Source organism: Echiichthys vipera (genome assembly GCF_963691815.1).
Source record: "Echiichthys vipera genome assembly, chromosome: 6".
NCBI classification, from domain to species: domain Eukaryota; kingdom Metazoa; phylum Chordata; class Actinopteri; order Perciformes; family Trachinidae; genus Echiichthys; species Echiichthys vipera.
The window spans coordinates 24,258,964-24,275,024 of NC_139831.1; the positions used below are offsets into that span (position 1 = coordinate 24,258,964).

The 16,061-nt window shown below is 40.0% G+C and overlaps 1 protein-coding gene across 1 annotated transcript; it reads left to right on the top strand.

The window, feature by feature from the left end:
- Window positions 1–1,956: 1,956 nt before the first annotated feature.
- Window positions 1,957–15,789, top strand: aup1 (AUP1 lipid droplet regulating VLDL assembly factor). Its single transcript, XM_083915677.1, has 12 exons — window positions 1,957–2,211; window positions 3,438–3,575; window positions 4,074–4,224; window positions 5,764–5,951; window positions 6,691–6,763; window positions 8,251–8,324; window positions 11,289–11,355; window positions 11,645–11,747; window positions 12,455–12,592; window positions 12,770–12,909; window positions 13,150–13,238; window positions 15,420–15,789. The coding sequence occupies exons 1-12, from the start codon at window positions 2,171–2,173 to the stop codon at window positions 15,463–15,465; spliced, it is 1,248 nt and encodes a 415-aa protein (XP_083771803.1). The 5' UTR covers window positions 1,957–2,170; the 3' UTR covers window positions 15,466–15,789.
- Window positions 15,790–16,061: the final 272 nt, after the last annotated feature.

The following is a 16,061-nucleotide window of genomic DNA, read 5'->3' on the forward strand; positions in this document are numbered from 1 at the left end:
TATCGCCTCCCAGAAGGCAGCAGAGTGAAACGGGGGTTGGGATGCGTCCTGTAACCCGGTTATCACATATGTTTGCCACGTTATATACTAGAAGAAGATCCCGCACGGGGAAATGTAATTTTTTCACTCTTATTATTATACATGTTACACACACAGATCCGAAATACACACATGCACTCTCCTTAATAGCCTATACATGCTATTAAGGAGAGATGTCAGAGCGAGGGGGCTGCCAGTGACCGGCGCCCCGAGCAGTTGGGGGTTCGGTGCCTTGCTCAACGGCAACTCGGCAGTGCCCAGGAGATGAACTGGCACCTCTTCAGCCACCAGTCCACACTCCATACATGGTCCACACAGGGACTTGAACCAGCGACCCTACGGTTCCAAGCCAAGTCACCTATGGACTGAATAATAATAAATAAATGAATAAACAATATATTTAACATCTTTCTTTAAAAAATAACATATGTATTTTAACACAATGTGTGACACTCCTTTCTTTTTAAATGTATATGACATATATAAGAAATCAGGGTACCCAGTAAAGGAGTATTTGCTTATACCAAGCACAATAATCGAGAGCGGATAGGCTACATGTGCACAGCCTACGTTGATGCCTTAATACTGATATGGGCATATATGACAGGGATATTTAAGAACACGGTTTATAATTAGTAACCGTTTTTAATAATCTGCTATGCAGCTGAATAAATGAACGGGTTATCGTACAGTAGCCTGGTGTATCCATCCTTTGTCATGTTCGTGTCACTCTTTTCCATGAACCAATGCTGCGTTATACTTGATATTACGTGACAGGCCTCAACAAACAGTGAGCAGAAATGAATCTCGTGCTCAGACAAGACTCTCGAGTTCAACAAGAGAGTGGGCCCTGCAGAGTCTGCAAAGTGACGCCCCGGAGGATGTCTTATTGATTTTTACAAGCACCAAACAATTTTGTAATTTAGAATATAGATTTTTTTTCTAGTTTTTTTAAAAATACTATATAATATTTTTATGAGCCCTCAAAAGTACGTTAGAATCGAAATTTTCCTTTTTTATACTAGTTTACCACATCATTTATTTTATTTTAAAAACACATATTTTTTTGGTCTTTTTTTGCAAATCTAATTATGTATCAACAGAACAAGTTCCATAAACGCATATTATAAGATGAGGCGCCCAGGTTGAATTTCCCGTTTTTATTCTAACTTTACTTTATTTTATTTTTTATTGAAAAGATTCGATATACACATTACTTTTCTTACATGTTTCAGAGTTATATACACAATACTGAAATTGTATTTGTAATTGTAGAAATAATAATAATAATATTAATAATACTAATAGCAGAAATTAAAATGTAAAAATACAGTAAAACATAGAAAAAAGAATGAAGAATAACAAAAACAAAAGGTATGAGGTCTGCTGCTAAACTAAGGGTGTACTACATCTGTTAAGTTTTATCTGCCTAATATTTGGGATTGTTAAGAATTAATAATAAATCCATCTTTGTTAGTATTACATTTTTACAAAACATTTTAAAAAGGTACTTCTGTAAATCAAACCAAAAAGTCTACATAACATGTTAAATAATCATTAAAAGAAAACCATAATTAAATACAGCCACTAGAGGGTGACGAAATACCGTAGCCTTCCCGCCCCTGGGAACTTTAATTCTGAAAGTAAAAAGACCCGGAAATATAAATGCTACACAGCTAAATCAGGCTGGTTTGGTGGCCTGTAGTTGTTTTCTTTCAGAGCTACAGGTTACACGCTATAATGAGACTAACGTTTGGGTTAGGATGAGTATTAATGTGCATGTACAGTATATTCCAAATGTAGCTAAAGTTGACTTTTTATTGACGCGGCGCTTTTATTCTGGAAGCTGCTGGCCGGAAGTCTCGTTGCTGCTGCTTCCGTAGCGCACACAGGCGCGAGCGTCGTTAGCTCCGAGGACAGAAACATCTCTGCACAGTTGCTAAGCTAACGTGTTAAACTTGCTGAAATACGCTGCAGGGAAGACGTTTAACTCCAATATCGCCACCTCGACGGGGCAACATTAACGTTAGCAGTCACTTTATTGCTTTCGTGAACGTTATGAGTAGTTTATTGTCAGGGTTCAGGTTGTGTTGTTAGCGTTAGCCTCCGAGCAAAGGTCTGACGGGCAGACATGGAGAACCGGGGGGTTGAAGACATGTTTGACTTTCGTCGGTAAGAGCTGTTCACCTTCAGATATCGCTAATTAGCCACAGTTGCACTGACGTTACGGTCTCACCCTGTGTTCTACGTCAACATGTTATTGCTAACGTTTGATATTATGCAGCTTTGTGGAACGCTTTCAGAGCCTCCAACCACTGTAACGATAAATGCGTCAGGTAGCTAGCGTCACCATACATTGCATGACTTGGTAATATTACTCCACAGATAGCTGAGTAAAGTTTTCTGAAAGACCCATATTCACATTATTAGGCTGAGATAACGTTCACCTCTGTATGTAGCGTGAACACCTTTGCCATTACCTTCACCTCACATTTGAAAAGTTTAAAACAACGTTAGGGGGCCCATCTTTGATGGGAATCTGACTATCGGACTGAGAAAAATAATACAAATATTGAGTTCAATATTACCTGTCATCATCATCGTGTTTCAATCATATTGGTTATATTATATGCATTATCATGTGCAATATATCTTCATTACATCATGTTATGTCATTTGCACGTTACCTTAGACACTTTATTTTATATTTCATATCTTCGATGCTCTTTTGTTATCGTATATTGTTATTGGTAACTTGTTTTTTATTTTTTTGTTTATTATTTATGTTTTCTTATATATCTTATCTGTCTTTGTAAGTGTTACTGCAATTTTGGAGCAATCTGGAACAAGACATTTCGTCAGGATTAATAGAGTTATATCTTATCTCTTTACAGCACCAGCACATATTATGTTGTTGAATTTCAGGCCACACAACAGCCAAGAAATTCGTAGAGACATGTTTAATGACGTGTAGAAAAAGAAAGGTGCAGACAGTTTAATCAGAAACTTAAACAATTGCGCAATAATAAAGGAGACAGTGAAGAATTAACATACTCTCAACTTGAGAGAAATGCCCAAATTCATAAGGCAGCGTTAAACTGGGGGACTAGATGTGTAAGCAGGAACAATTATACAATATATAGGGGCAATGTGTATTTTTGTTAGTATGTGATATTATATTGACTAAGAGTTTATTGCTGGTTCAGTACCAGTATTGCAGTCCACACATTTTTGTTGTTTGTTTACTTCTTCTTATTAAATGTTTGTTATTGCTTTGAGTCACTGTGATTCATGTGATCTATTAAGATCTTACCCGCAATTACATTTTGCCGTTTTCAAGTAACATTCACAGCATTTAAAAATATTGTTTGCAAATCTGATTTTTTTTTCTTTAACAGGTTTCCAAAAGATGCAATTGTTCTCCTGCTGTTGCTGATTTACTTTCCAGTTGGCATCTGTTTGATGTTAATACGGATTTTTATTGGTGTTCATGTGTTCTTGGTCAGCTGTGCACTTCCAGAGAGTTTTATTAGAAGGCAAGTATAAAATATCTTCTTTTTTATGAACACATTTATTTATTTGCATGTTTGTCATTAGCACTAGTCTTATTCTAATTCCTATAAAAGTGTATTAATGCTAATTGAGGTACTAGTTGAAATATATAGACAAATCATGCATTTAAGTCATTAAAAATAGTTGAAGCACGGCTTCCTCTTACGGTTATAATAACTGTATTAAACTCAGCCACCCCATAAAATACCATTAAGGCTCGTGACTGCTCAATGTATATTAATGTGTCTCTTAACACTGTAACCTCTTGTAAATGAGACCTGGCTCTCAATTATTTCCATGTTAAATTAAATTTGCTGAGAGGGATTGAAGAACCATAACATATCGTTAAATAACACATGTAAATTACCTCGATGTTGCTGTAAGAGCAGTGAGAAACTGGGTGTTATTGAGAATGACAGTACCTGCATATTAAGAACATACAAACTTCAATGAAATCCATCTTCATTTCTTTGTTCTCTTAGATTTATTGTCAGGATTATGTGCTCAGTCCTGGGGATGCATGTGAGACAGAAAAACCCTCACTCAAGAGACAAAAACACCAAGCTGTACATGTGCAACCATGTGACAGAGTTTGACCACAACATTATCAACCTCCTGACCCCCTGCCATACTGTGAGTGTTTGACTTTTAGATGTGCTAAATTGTCGTATATAGTATGTTTTAATAATTTTAGGAATTTGTAAGAATGCTACATGTTTCCCCGTTTCCTGCTCTGAAAACTGCACATTGTTTAATTCAAAGCTGTTTGCTACACTCTTGATAGTTATATATTAACCCCATGCAATGGCAGCTTATTTCTCTAGTTCTCTTTTGCTTCTATCTGTGTGAATATCTGGTGAACTTACAAACTTTGTTATATCACCTTCATGTCAGTGTCACATTGAAAGCAATGTGAATGTTCTCTTAGAGAAACAGCAGAGATTAAAGTAAGTGTTCTGTTGCTAAACTTCAATGGCTGCAGATGAAACATGCACCTTTTCACGGTAGACTGTACACTGGTGCACATAGCATATTAAAGCAGAACTATTATGCTTTTCTCTATTTTTTGTCATCACACTCACCGATCATTTCATGAGGTACACCTGTACAATGTAATACTTTTAATAATTATACCTTTTTATTATTATTAAGGTTGTAGCAGGTGGTGCTGTTGAGCTGGAGTGCATTTTATTGACCGGTGTTTCTAATATTCAGGCCCTCTAATGTATGTACATGGGGTAGCCAAATTATCGGGAACACCTCTCAATATTATGTCATCCAGTTAAACACCACTGCAAACTACAACCCCAGTAATAAACATGTAGCTCAATTAATAGCTCTCTGACACTGTCATTCAAAACTGGACATTATTGTCTTTTGTAAAGGCAGAATGTATGTCAGAGCTATTGTCCTGGATCACATTAGCCTGTACAAATGTACCTAATTAACTTGTAGGTTTGTGTGTGTATAATGTTACAATGTTGGATGTTTGTGTTAAACAAGGCCAATGCTTCAGATAATGATGTGGAAGTTATCCCTGTGAGCAATGACCTCTGTCTGTGCCATGTTTCTTTATATGGTCTCCTGCTCCAGGCACTACTGCAGTGTCGACATTCATACACTGTTAGCTGTAAGCTTGGTTGCTGATCTTGTTAATTTCTCCCCAATTGCGGATGTGTTTCTAGTTTTTGGTTCAGAAGCTTTTCATCGGTGATATTTCACAGTTAAAGTGCCACCATACTCCGTAACAGTCATTATTTGGCTGCAACGGGCAGCGCAGAGACGGCGAGAGCACATTTACAGAGACCTGGAAACACTGACCAATCAGAGCAGACTGGACTTTTTTGGGAGGGGAGCTTAAAGAGACAGGGGCTATATCAGAGCATCTCAGACAGAGGGTGAATACAGATTCAGAAGCCATGGGCAGTATGAGAAAAATAGACTTTTTTAACATTAAAATATATGAACATATTCTAGTAGTAAACCAAAAATGAAATGAACCTGAAAATTAGCATATTGGATCTCTTTAAAGTCTTACATGTTTAGTGTCCAGGGCAACTTTAGATCCCATCTTGGACTTTTTTGTTTAACCAATGCAAATTATGGCATTTTACTGTTAATACAGTAAAGGCAGTTTTAGGTGAGCTTGCTCTGTGTCTTTCTGCTCTGTAGCCCCAGTTAGAGGGCTCAACAGGCTTTGTGTGCTGGGCCAGAGGCTTCATGGAAATCCATTCAGCATCTGGCCAGGAAGCAATAGGAGAGTCTCTTCAGAGGTACTGCTCCACTGAAGGCACCCCGCCTTTGCTCCTGTTTCCTGAAGAGGACACCACAAACGGCCGTGCTGGCCTACTGAAGTTCAGGTTAGTACTAACATTTCTGTTGCAGGATCCATCTACTGTAACTCCACCCACTGCATAATTTTGAAAAATGCTACAATGTTTGCAAGGGGCTCAGAGGAGGGCAGAGAGAGGGCATGGGTAGGGGGGTTGCCCACATCAGATAGAGGGAGTTTTCATTGTTAAATTTGATGACATAGAGACGCCCCAGCTGTCAACTTTACCTCAGCATTGGACTTTCAAGGTGACGGCTGATTTAAAACAATGGCGTGTTGAGCCATTTTCAACTCGAGTGCTGATTTTTATGAATTTGGTGAGAAATGTTTCTATTAACACCAGTACTGATGTGTTTCATCACAGTACAGTCATTATTTAGTTTACAGCTCAGAAAACATGTTTAAGTATGCAGCATCTCTTTAATTAAGCCAACCACAAATTTACATTCTTCTTTCATGGCACATGAGATAGAGATGAATTACTTTGGTGGTTGTTTGTCCTCACTAATTTCCCTCTAGAGTTCTATGGGCATATTACTGAAAACAGCTGAAAAATTGATTCATTTATAACCGGGAACTTGGAACCAAATAAAACTGTGAGGATCAAGAATATTACAATGCTTTCATTTGCAGAGTTCTAAAATTCAATTGAGTTTAGTTTTTTTTAGTTTTTCACCTTAATTGTATTTTATGAATATATTAAAAAAAACATACAGCCTCACTACCTAGCTTGCTTAATCTAATTTGTCTTTTTTTTTCCCTCTCAGTTCCTGGCCTTTCTCACTGACTGATTCCATTCAACCTGTGGCCTTACGGGTGACCAGACCATTGATTGCTTTGGTAATGTCATTTAAACATACATTTTAAGACAAAAAAAATGCAGACATAATAATATTTAAATTTGGGTTGGATACTTCATCAACATATGATTATTGTGTATTTACAACATTTGTTGTTTGAATCTTCAATGTGCAACAAGTAGAAGAAGCATAGATTTGTTAATGTGAATGATAATGACATAAACCATGCAAACAGCACAAGACACACTCAAAATGCTAATTGTTAATGGTTCCATGTTGTTAAAACTGAGATTCCCATGTTGCTTCTGATTTTAAAGCAAGTCGAGGTGCTACATACAGTACATACTGTGATAGTATCAAAACGCTCAATCCTCAGAGTAATGCCGACAGCCTCTATTTAGGCTATATACCTTAAACAAGCCATCAGGACTTCTGTACGGTTGTGATGTGACAACTATACTATTAATACGTAGAAAGTTCTGCTACAGTGCTGTCACAGTCATCCCCAAACTGTTCAAGGCTCCCGTTCATTATATGTTCATTATAACTATGAAAGCTACTCAGCAGAACAAAAAAAAGTTCAAGTGCCACGTTTAAAAGACGTCTAAATCGGCACTACTTCTGTACTATTGGGCCCATAGAGCAGGCGCACTAGAAACATCTGCCGGTCGAGGTGGCTACTTCTAGATTAGCGCTATGGCTAACATGAATGGGAATTAAATTATATAATCCTGCAGCTCTTCTAGATTTCTAGACACAAGTTGCAGTTCCACCATTTGGCCACTATGTCAAATTGGCTTCAAAGTGTGGAGCACTTCCTGTGGGTCTGGTGCAGAGAGCACAGACCAGGAGATGCTGACCAATCAGAGCAGACTGGGCTTTTTCAGGAGGGGATCTTAAAGAGACAGGCGCTAAAACAAAGTGTTTCAGACAGAGGGTGAATACAAGTATATTCAGACTGTATGAGAAAAATAATGTGGTTTTGAACATTAAAGCATGAAAACATGATCTCTAGAAACAAAATATAAGGTTCAACCTGAAAATTAGCATAATATGGGACCTTTAAAATACAGAGGAAGGAAGGAAGTCAGTAGGGAAAAATAATGCATTTGATGTAACATTTACAGTTGTGGAAAACCATTACAACATGAGTGAACATTCCTGGAAGTAACAGCAATCTGGGCTCCTTAAATCTAGTAATCTCAGATCTGAGAATAATCGTGTCTTGTGTTGCTGTGGACAGCAGTGCTTACAGTTGAGCTTTTATAATCAGTGATGGTATTTTTAAAAAGTTGCAGGGTTGTTAGGGTCCCCAGGACACCAGCCCCCAGCTATTATTGTCCATATTCTCTCTGTGACAGTTTGTGCATCCATAGGTAAATATAGAGCATGTCACACTACACTGTAATATTTTTTTATTTCGGGCATGTCAGTTGGATCAATCATCATCACACATTATCTTAGTTTAAATCATACAATGCACATATAACGGTTTGATTGACTTCATTGCATGTTATCTGTCCACAGAGTACACCTGAGTCAAGCTGGCTGACTGAGCTCATATGGACATTTTTTGCTCCATGTACAGTGTATCATGTAAGGTACTAAATAATTTGTATCATTATTTCTATCAGCAATTGCTTTAAGTGGAATCCTGATACTCTGCAGCTGAATGATCAACAATAATCCGATAGAATAGAAATACTTTATTAATCCAGGATGGGAAATTGCAGTGTAACAGCAGCATTACACACAGACACATCAAAACAGTTATATAAAAATACAATATAAAAGATACCTAAAAAATAAAATGTATAAATAAGCGGTCTAATTGTGCAAAAGTGCAAATGTAAACATATAATAATACAAGCTGCAGCGAACAGATTATGAGAAAAACATAAGGTGCTTCTGATTGTATTGTTTGAAAAGTTGAACTGTTATTGTACAGTGTGATGCATGTGGCAGGAAAGATTTCCTGTATCTGTCCCTTCGACAGCGGAGATGGAGCAGCCTGTGTGAGAAGGTGCTCTGCTGTCTGACCACTGTGTGATGGAGAGGGTGCTGATCATTGTCAATGATGGCTAACAGTTTGTTCAGCATCTCCTCTCCGCCATGGACCTAAAAGACTCCAGCCTGAGACTTCCGGTTTGGCTGAGTTGACGGGACCCCAAAAGTCACAATAATAGTAATATTTGTCTTGTTTAACTGATACACCACCTAAATATGCAGACAAATTCGACTAGACAGACTGTAAAAGACCAGGGGGTGAGGGCTAGCCCTGCAGAGGAGGCAGGTGGCGAGATTAGCATTGCGGCCATTACTCACCTCTCGGAGCATCACCGTGCAGCCCTTTCCGCCAAGATCAAAGCCCTCTCTGCCGAGTTCAAAGCCTCCATTTCAACGCTCGAAGCAAAGCTGGACTACGTCTATGCCACAGTGTCCGACCACGCTCAAAAGATAGGCTCCCTCGAGGTAAATGCAAATTAACAGGACAAACGTCTGCTAATGCTGGAGGCCTCCTGTGCCGCGCTAACAGAGAGCAACGATAAGCTGCTGGCTAAAGTCAGCGACCTGGAGTCCGGGAGACTGCGCAATAACATCTGAGTGATTGGATTACCAGAATCTGTTGAAGGTCCGCGGCCCACAGCCTTCTTCGCAGAGCTGCTCATGGAGGTTTTCGGGGAAGGCTTCCTGGAATCACCGCCTGAGTGTGACAGGGCTCACCGCACACTAGCTGAGAAATCGAAGCAGGGGCAGAGACCATTGGCAGTCATCATCAGGCTGCACAGGTACCAGGTGAAGGAGAAAATCATACACGAAGCCCGCGCCAGGAGAGGCCAGCTACAATAAAGAGAGTCTGCCATCTACGAGGACTACGCTCCGGAGGTGGTGGAGCAGTGCCAAAAATACAGAGAGGTGATGTCGGGGCTTTACAACCGGGGCTTCAGACCCGTGCTGCTGATACCCTGCAAGGCTGGTCATCAGGATGAAGGACGGAGCCAGGAGACTTGCTATCCAGGTTGTACAGATGTCCAAGTACAGGCGACCCCTGGCTGCCGCACGTCTTCAGGGTCCTGGGGGGAGGGCCGAGCCATTTTGGACGGTGTGAGTGTGTTGGGGGTTGGGGGTGTCGAGGGAAAGCTGGAGGTGAACTAAACCTGTTGAAAAACTGGTTATACTTGTTAGCCGTATCCAGGCTTCCAGATCTCTGCCTGTCTTTCCCCTTCATCCCTGTGATGTGCTTCATTCCTGCCCACACATCCCTCACACTGTTCTGTTGGAGTTTGGCCTCCAGCTTTCTTCTGTAGTGCTCCTCCTTGCACGTCCTCAGCATCTCTAAATTTGTTCTGCACGCTTCTCTGCTCCTCTCTGTCTCCTCACCCGAAAGCCCTCTTCTTCTTGTTCAGGAGTGCCTTCAGGTCACTGGTAATCCAGGGCTTTGAGGTGTTGTTTAATGAGGCATGATTAAAATCACCTGTAATAACCATGAACGCATCGAGATGTTCAGTCTGCGGTTTTGCGGTGGCGGAGCTGATAACTTCACAGGCCAGCGCTGTGTCAGCTGACGGGGGATGTAGACAGCGATAACAATGGTGGACATGAACTCCCTCTGCAAATATTATGGGCATATTCCCACAGCCAGCTGTTCAATGTCCGGGGTACAGAGATGTTCCTTCACACAGACATGTCTGGGATTGCACCACTTCTCATTCGCATAAAGTGCAAGCCCACCACCCTTCTTCTTCCGACTTTTGGAACAATCTCTGTCTCCATGTACCAAACAGTAACCGGGAACCTCGACGCTGCAGTCCAGGATGTGCGGGTGCAGCCAAGTTTTACTGAAGCAAAATAAGCTACACTTCGCGGTACTCCCTCTGGGTCTTCACCAGCTTTGAAAGTCCATCTTATTCCCCAAAGACCTCGTTTCCTATTATAATCACTGGGACCGCTGGCTTTTGTCTTCTTCTTTTCTCCCTCCGCTTGTTTCCAGCCCTGCAACCCCGGCGTCTCCTCCGTAACTCCTGCGGGACCACAGGTCTGTCTCCAGGCAGCAGCACAGGCTTACACAGTGCAATCAACTGTTCATGCGTGTAAACGATGCCCCCACTACTACCGGCAAGGTTCTCTGTTAAAAAAAGTAAAAAAGGGTTACAGAAGAACGCGAAGAACTGCCACAAAACTTAAGCCAGCCATTGTCTCCGCGTTTTTGCACAGAATGTGATTAATTCGACAATACAAATGTAAGGATTGAAAACCAAAAAATAACAGTTAGAAAAAACAAAGAATGAGAGCGCCAGAGAGTATTTAGATGTCAGATATGTAAATAAATAAACTCCACTAAGAATAAAAAGACAAAATGTGATGCAAACACTTGGCTATGGCACTCTGGCCAGTAATGTTGATTAATGAGCACAAGTTTCAAATGGTTTTAAAACTAAATTGCTTACGTAATTAACTATTTAATGCTCTGAGTTCCAAATTCAGTTTTTAGATTGATTTTGAACATTTCTTTTGCCGTTATTGTTTTTTACCTCACATGTTGCTTTTCTTCATTTTCATCACAGTTGGCTCCCACCAGTATCCAGACAAGATGGCGAGTCCATGCAGGAGTTTGCCAACAAAGTCCAGGAGGTAAAACCAATGTTTGCTGGTTGAGTGATTTCATAAAGGGCTCGATTTGTAACCGTAAAAAAAACAAGTTATACAGTAATACAATTTAGGCAATCCAATTACCAGATTTGAGCACCCATACCCACGTCCTTCATTATTAAAGAACAAGAATCTTGCTATAGTTCTCTAAAAGAACAAGGTTATTAGATGTAGGATTTCTTCCTATTCCGTCTCACTAAATGTCTCTTTTTTGTCTTTGTGCTGCAGTCGTACACAAAAGGTGTTTCTTTTGTTTGTCTTTTAATTTCAGCTTCTAGCCGGTGAACTTGGCCTGGTCTCCACCAAGATCACTAAAGCTGATAAAGCGGAGCACATCAAACGGAAAAGGCACACTGCACCACAAACCTCTACAAGTAAGTCAATGACATAAACGCACAATACACAATTCTCAATTAAACATTGATTGAAATGAGAAGTTTATTTTGATCATAAAAATTAAAGCTCAGGATCAGCGATTTTCCTAGTATTTTTTTTCTCTCTGCCACTTCCTACTTCCACACCTCAGAATTCTAATTTAAAAAATACAACTCTTCATGGACAACACACAAGCTGCACTTTCTGATACACCATGGCCACTGCCGCAGACACATGATGGCGAAACCACAGCAGAAAAGATTGTCACGCTTCCCTGCAGTGGTCTGTGTGGCAACATTTTACCATTGTTCTATGTTATTCAAACAAACAACAGTGCGTGCGTGCGTGCGTACACCACAGGATAAAAGTGTCTACTCCGCCGCGTTGTGGTGGCGTCTGTACTACAAATCCCGCTGAGAGCTACATTCAATCAGCAACCGGGTATATCTCAGGGGACAAAAGAGGCTCTGCTCTCAATTTTCTACTCGGCCAAATGGCCTCCTGAGCGACTCGCATGCAAATTAGGGCGATTTTTGGCGAGATAGACCCGCCCCATTCAGGGTAGTCGACCATAGTGGAAACGCACCTTATATTGGAAGTTAAATCAAACTGTGGATCTGGAGAATTTTTGACGCACTGAGAGAGGATCCAGCTGGTTGTTTTTGAATGTTTGGAGAGATATCAGCTGTTCTTTCCCTTACTCTAGGTGTCAGACCCGGCTCTAATGGCCTTCGTTTCATGGTCCAGAGTTTGGGTACAGATGACCATAGGATTGCTAAGATGGCCCAGCAGGTGAAGGACGTGCTGCCTCATGTCCCACTGAATGTAATCTCAAAGGACTTAGGTAGGGCCATATTTCATTACATGTTTACATTTTGATCCCTGTCACCTAATTGGTATGTACTGTCATTATTGTTCACCCTGCTCTGTCCATTTTTCCATTATGTAATACAGTACATCAAAAAACTGGAACAGGGTATTAACTGCTATGCACTTAAAGTTGTCCCTTAAATGTGTACAGCAAAAACCAACTGTGTTGACACGACCATTACAAATCTGCTGGAGAACAAGGAGGAAAGTCCAATGGAAGCAACTGGGACGTCTGCATTTGGGTCCTCTAGGAACAGCTCCTATTCCTGTGGTTCTGCTCCCACCACAAAGGTTGGTCTGATGTCTCACTGGGGAATTCATCATTTAGGGTCCATTTAACCATTGTAAAAATTTTAAGTTCATATTTCCTAGAATTTAACTGGGGAATTACAAGTTCAGTTTCAGTTTAGTTCAGCTACTTTATTTTGTGCAAGATTGGTTGATTTTATTTGTCAACTACTCAAGCGTTTTTTTTTTTTTTTAAAGACAATTGTACTGAATAATAATTCCATTTCCTTTTTAAATCCACAGCCTGCTGCCAAATCTTTTGGGAAATCACCAGTTGACAGACATTTGTCACTCCAAGAGAGAAAAGAAGCGTTGTATAGTTTTGCAAGAAGGTGAGATTTTCCTGCCATTAGCAATGTTACATAATTACCTCATACAAGACATTATTGTATTATTTGAAAAAAGGAGCAGGATTTGTGTTAATCTTGCAGCAGAGCCCATCATGGTGGAATGAAATCTTCCATTAGTCTCTCACCTAGGGTTTTTAATCAACTATTTCTGGACTCTTGTGTTGAGTCTGCTGAGTTCATGTTAATAAGACACCTCAGAGAAAAGCCAAACCTGCTTCATTATGCACAACATCTTGCAGTTTTGCAGAAGTCAATGTCTTGTAATTTATCTGGCTTGAGATTCCCTTTTAATTAATTCCTAGGGTCATGTCCGTCGCTGAATACTGATTCTACATAGTGTTAAAGCTGCCCCAGACAAAAGTCTCGAGTAGAAATACACTTGTCTCCACTAATTTTGACCCCTTCAAACTGTCTCTAAAACAGCAGTGAAGCAGAAATCATTGAGAGAAAAGTGGACTGTTGGAACCCAACAAACGAATCAGCCTTACTACGCAAGCCATTTTATTGTTTCTCCCAGGAGATTTAGGATTTAATGCTGTCATACAAGGATCCATAAGTTTTGTATTTTTGCCATCACCCAAGTTGCCAGATTGTCTATGAAGCTGAAACAATCAACACACTACAAACCCATCTGTCACCACAAACCACAACCTGATTCGAGGGGCGCAGCTGCTCTCTGCAGGCCGATGGGTCAGCTCACTTAACGTAGCTGTTAGCTGTTGTCAAAATGCCAGGACAGGGCGGCGTTCTGCCTAAAACAATACACCTGCAGATTTTAAAGGGCTACAATAGAAAGTCAGAACATTAATATAGCAGCAAACAACACTTTGCTATGTAGAGATATAGTGGAGTAATGGCGACCTGAGCAGAAAATGAAGCATCCACCAAAACAACTCCCCTATTTTTAAAGCCAACACTTAAGTTAGCAGCTAGCTAACATTAGCTATTAGGGGTTATGGGATGATTGAGGCTAAAACACAGGGTAGAGGTAGTCTGGCTTTGTGGATGTACATAGCAGGCCTGATGTCAGGCCCCATCTGCTATCTCTGCTATTTGTTTTTTAAGGGAACCGTTGCTGCGTCAAGGGCTTAACAGCCCAAAAGCATTTTTCTGCCTTGTATCATAATAACTCGTGCAGCCAGACCATACTGCAGTGTTAACTATGGTCTGGCACGTGTTGTCATTCAGTGGGTATAATCTAGCATGTGAGACCTCTTAACTGTCTTGTCTCTTTGGCATAAAGCAAAGTCAGCTTGTAGTGTGCAGGTCACCTGACCATATTCTGAAGTTCAAACATCTTGATTAGATACTTACACTGCACAGCTAATATCTACCTATAATATCTAATGTAACTTAAAAGTTGCACTTATCAATATTTTTACATTACCAATAAGCCACATAGCTGTTATGTGAAAGGGTTCAATTGTAGTGACTTAACTCTCAGTAGTCATCCAACTCTGCAGCCCTCAACTTTACCTCTCTCATCAGCATTGTGTCAAGTGTCAGCAGCCGGCTGTTCTCAGTAGAAAAGCTCTGGTAAACCACTGTATGCTGCTTGCTAAGCACGAACCGACAGACAAATAAAGTTAGGTAGTGAATATAGTGGGGAAATTTGCAGTGCGAGATATATTTTTATCTGGAGCTAAAAGCAGAGTGAATTTGGGACTATACATGTGTCAGCTCACCAGAAACATGACTCCAAATGAATCTTAATGTCGCTCTGTAAGAGCTGGATGTGTAAATAAGTAACTGTTTGTTAGCACGGTTGCCACAACAACTGTTATGAGAATGTTGTTAAGAGCCAGTGAGTGGCCGGAACATTTTCTCAGGTTAAATTAAAGCTCGGAAAGTAATGTACATGGAAAAATTGATCCCCAGTGGGCCTCAGTCGAGTTCTCCATTGATTACAGTATTCAGAATTCTTGTTAAAATCCTGGACAAACTGTTACTCGAGGACAAAAACAATTGGCATGTACTGTATATTGTTGGTAAAATGTGGCAGATTAGTTATACCTTAAGGTACTGCTTTCATTATAATTTGGTCCAGAAAGGCACTGTATCATATTAACCATCTATACCAGGTGTGTTTGATTGTTCTTGACAGAGTTTTCTAACTCCTATGAAGTAACACAGACATTTTTAAATCTGTTTTTCCTCATCCAGACGCTACATTGAGAAACATGGACTGGATCAAGAAGACTGTCACTGAACACACCATGGGTCAAGCCATCATTGAAAACATGTCAGAGAGAAGCATATTCAACTTGCATAGCTGTCTAATTTCAATGGTGATTTTATATTCTGTCAGCAGGTTCTGTTGCAAAAACAGATTTTGTTAATTGCAAGTGGAGACAAGTATTCAGAACATGTATATGTTGATGGAATGGTGATTATGCATGTGTTTAATTCTTCATTCTGGCTGATACATAATTTTGATAACGATTTGTATTACGATCCACTGACTGTGAATCATCTATTTATTTTTATAATGTCCAGAGTCGATGAAAATAAATTTCAGCTTGACCTTAAGAAAGTTGTCACTGATGGTGTTTCAATTGATTGTTGATTCAAATGTCCACGGCTTGGCTTGGGTAATAATGTGGATTGCATATTATCTGTTATTTGAATATTTAATTCAAACATTTAAGGACTACTGTCATATTTCTTTGTATGTAATTTGTAATGTCTCCATTTCCCCTGAATGCAAGAAAACCAAATCCTGCCATAAGAGGGAACCAGAGAGTCAATCTGCTTGTGGGAGTGGTCCCACAATTAGATTATAGTCTGGACTGAAATCTCCTGTCC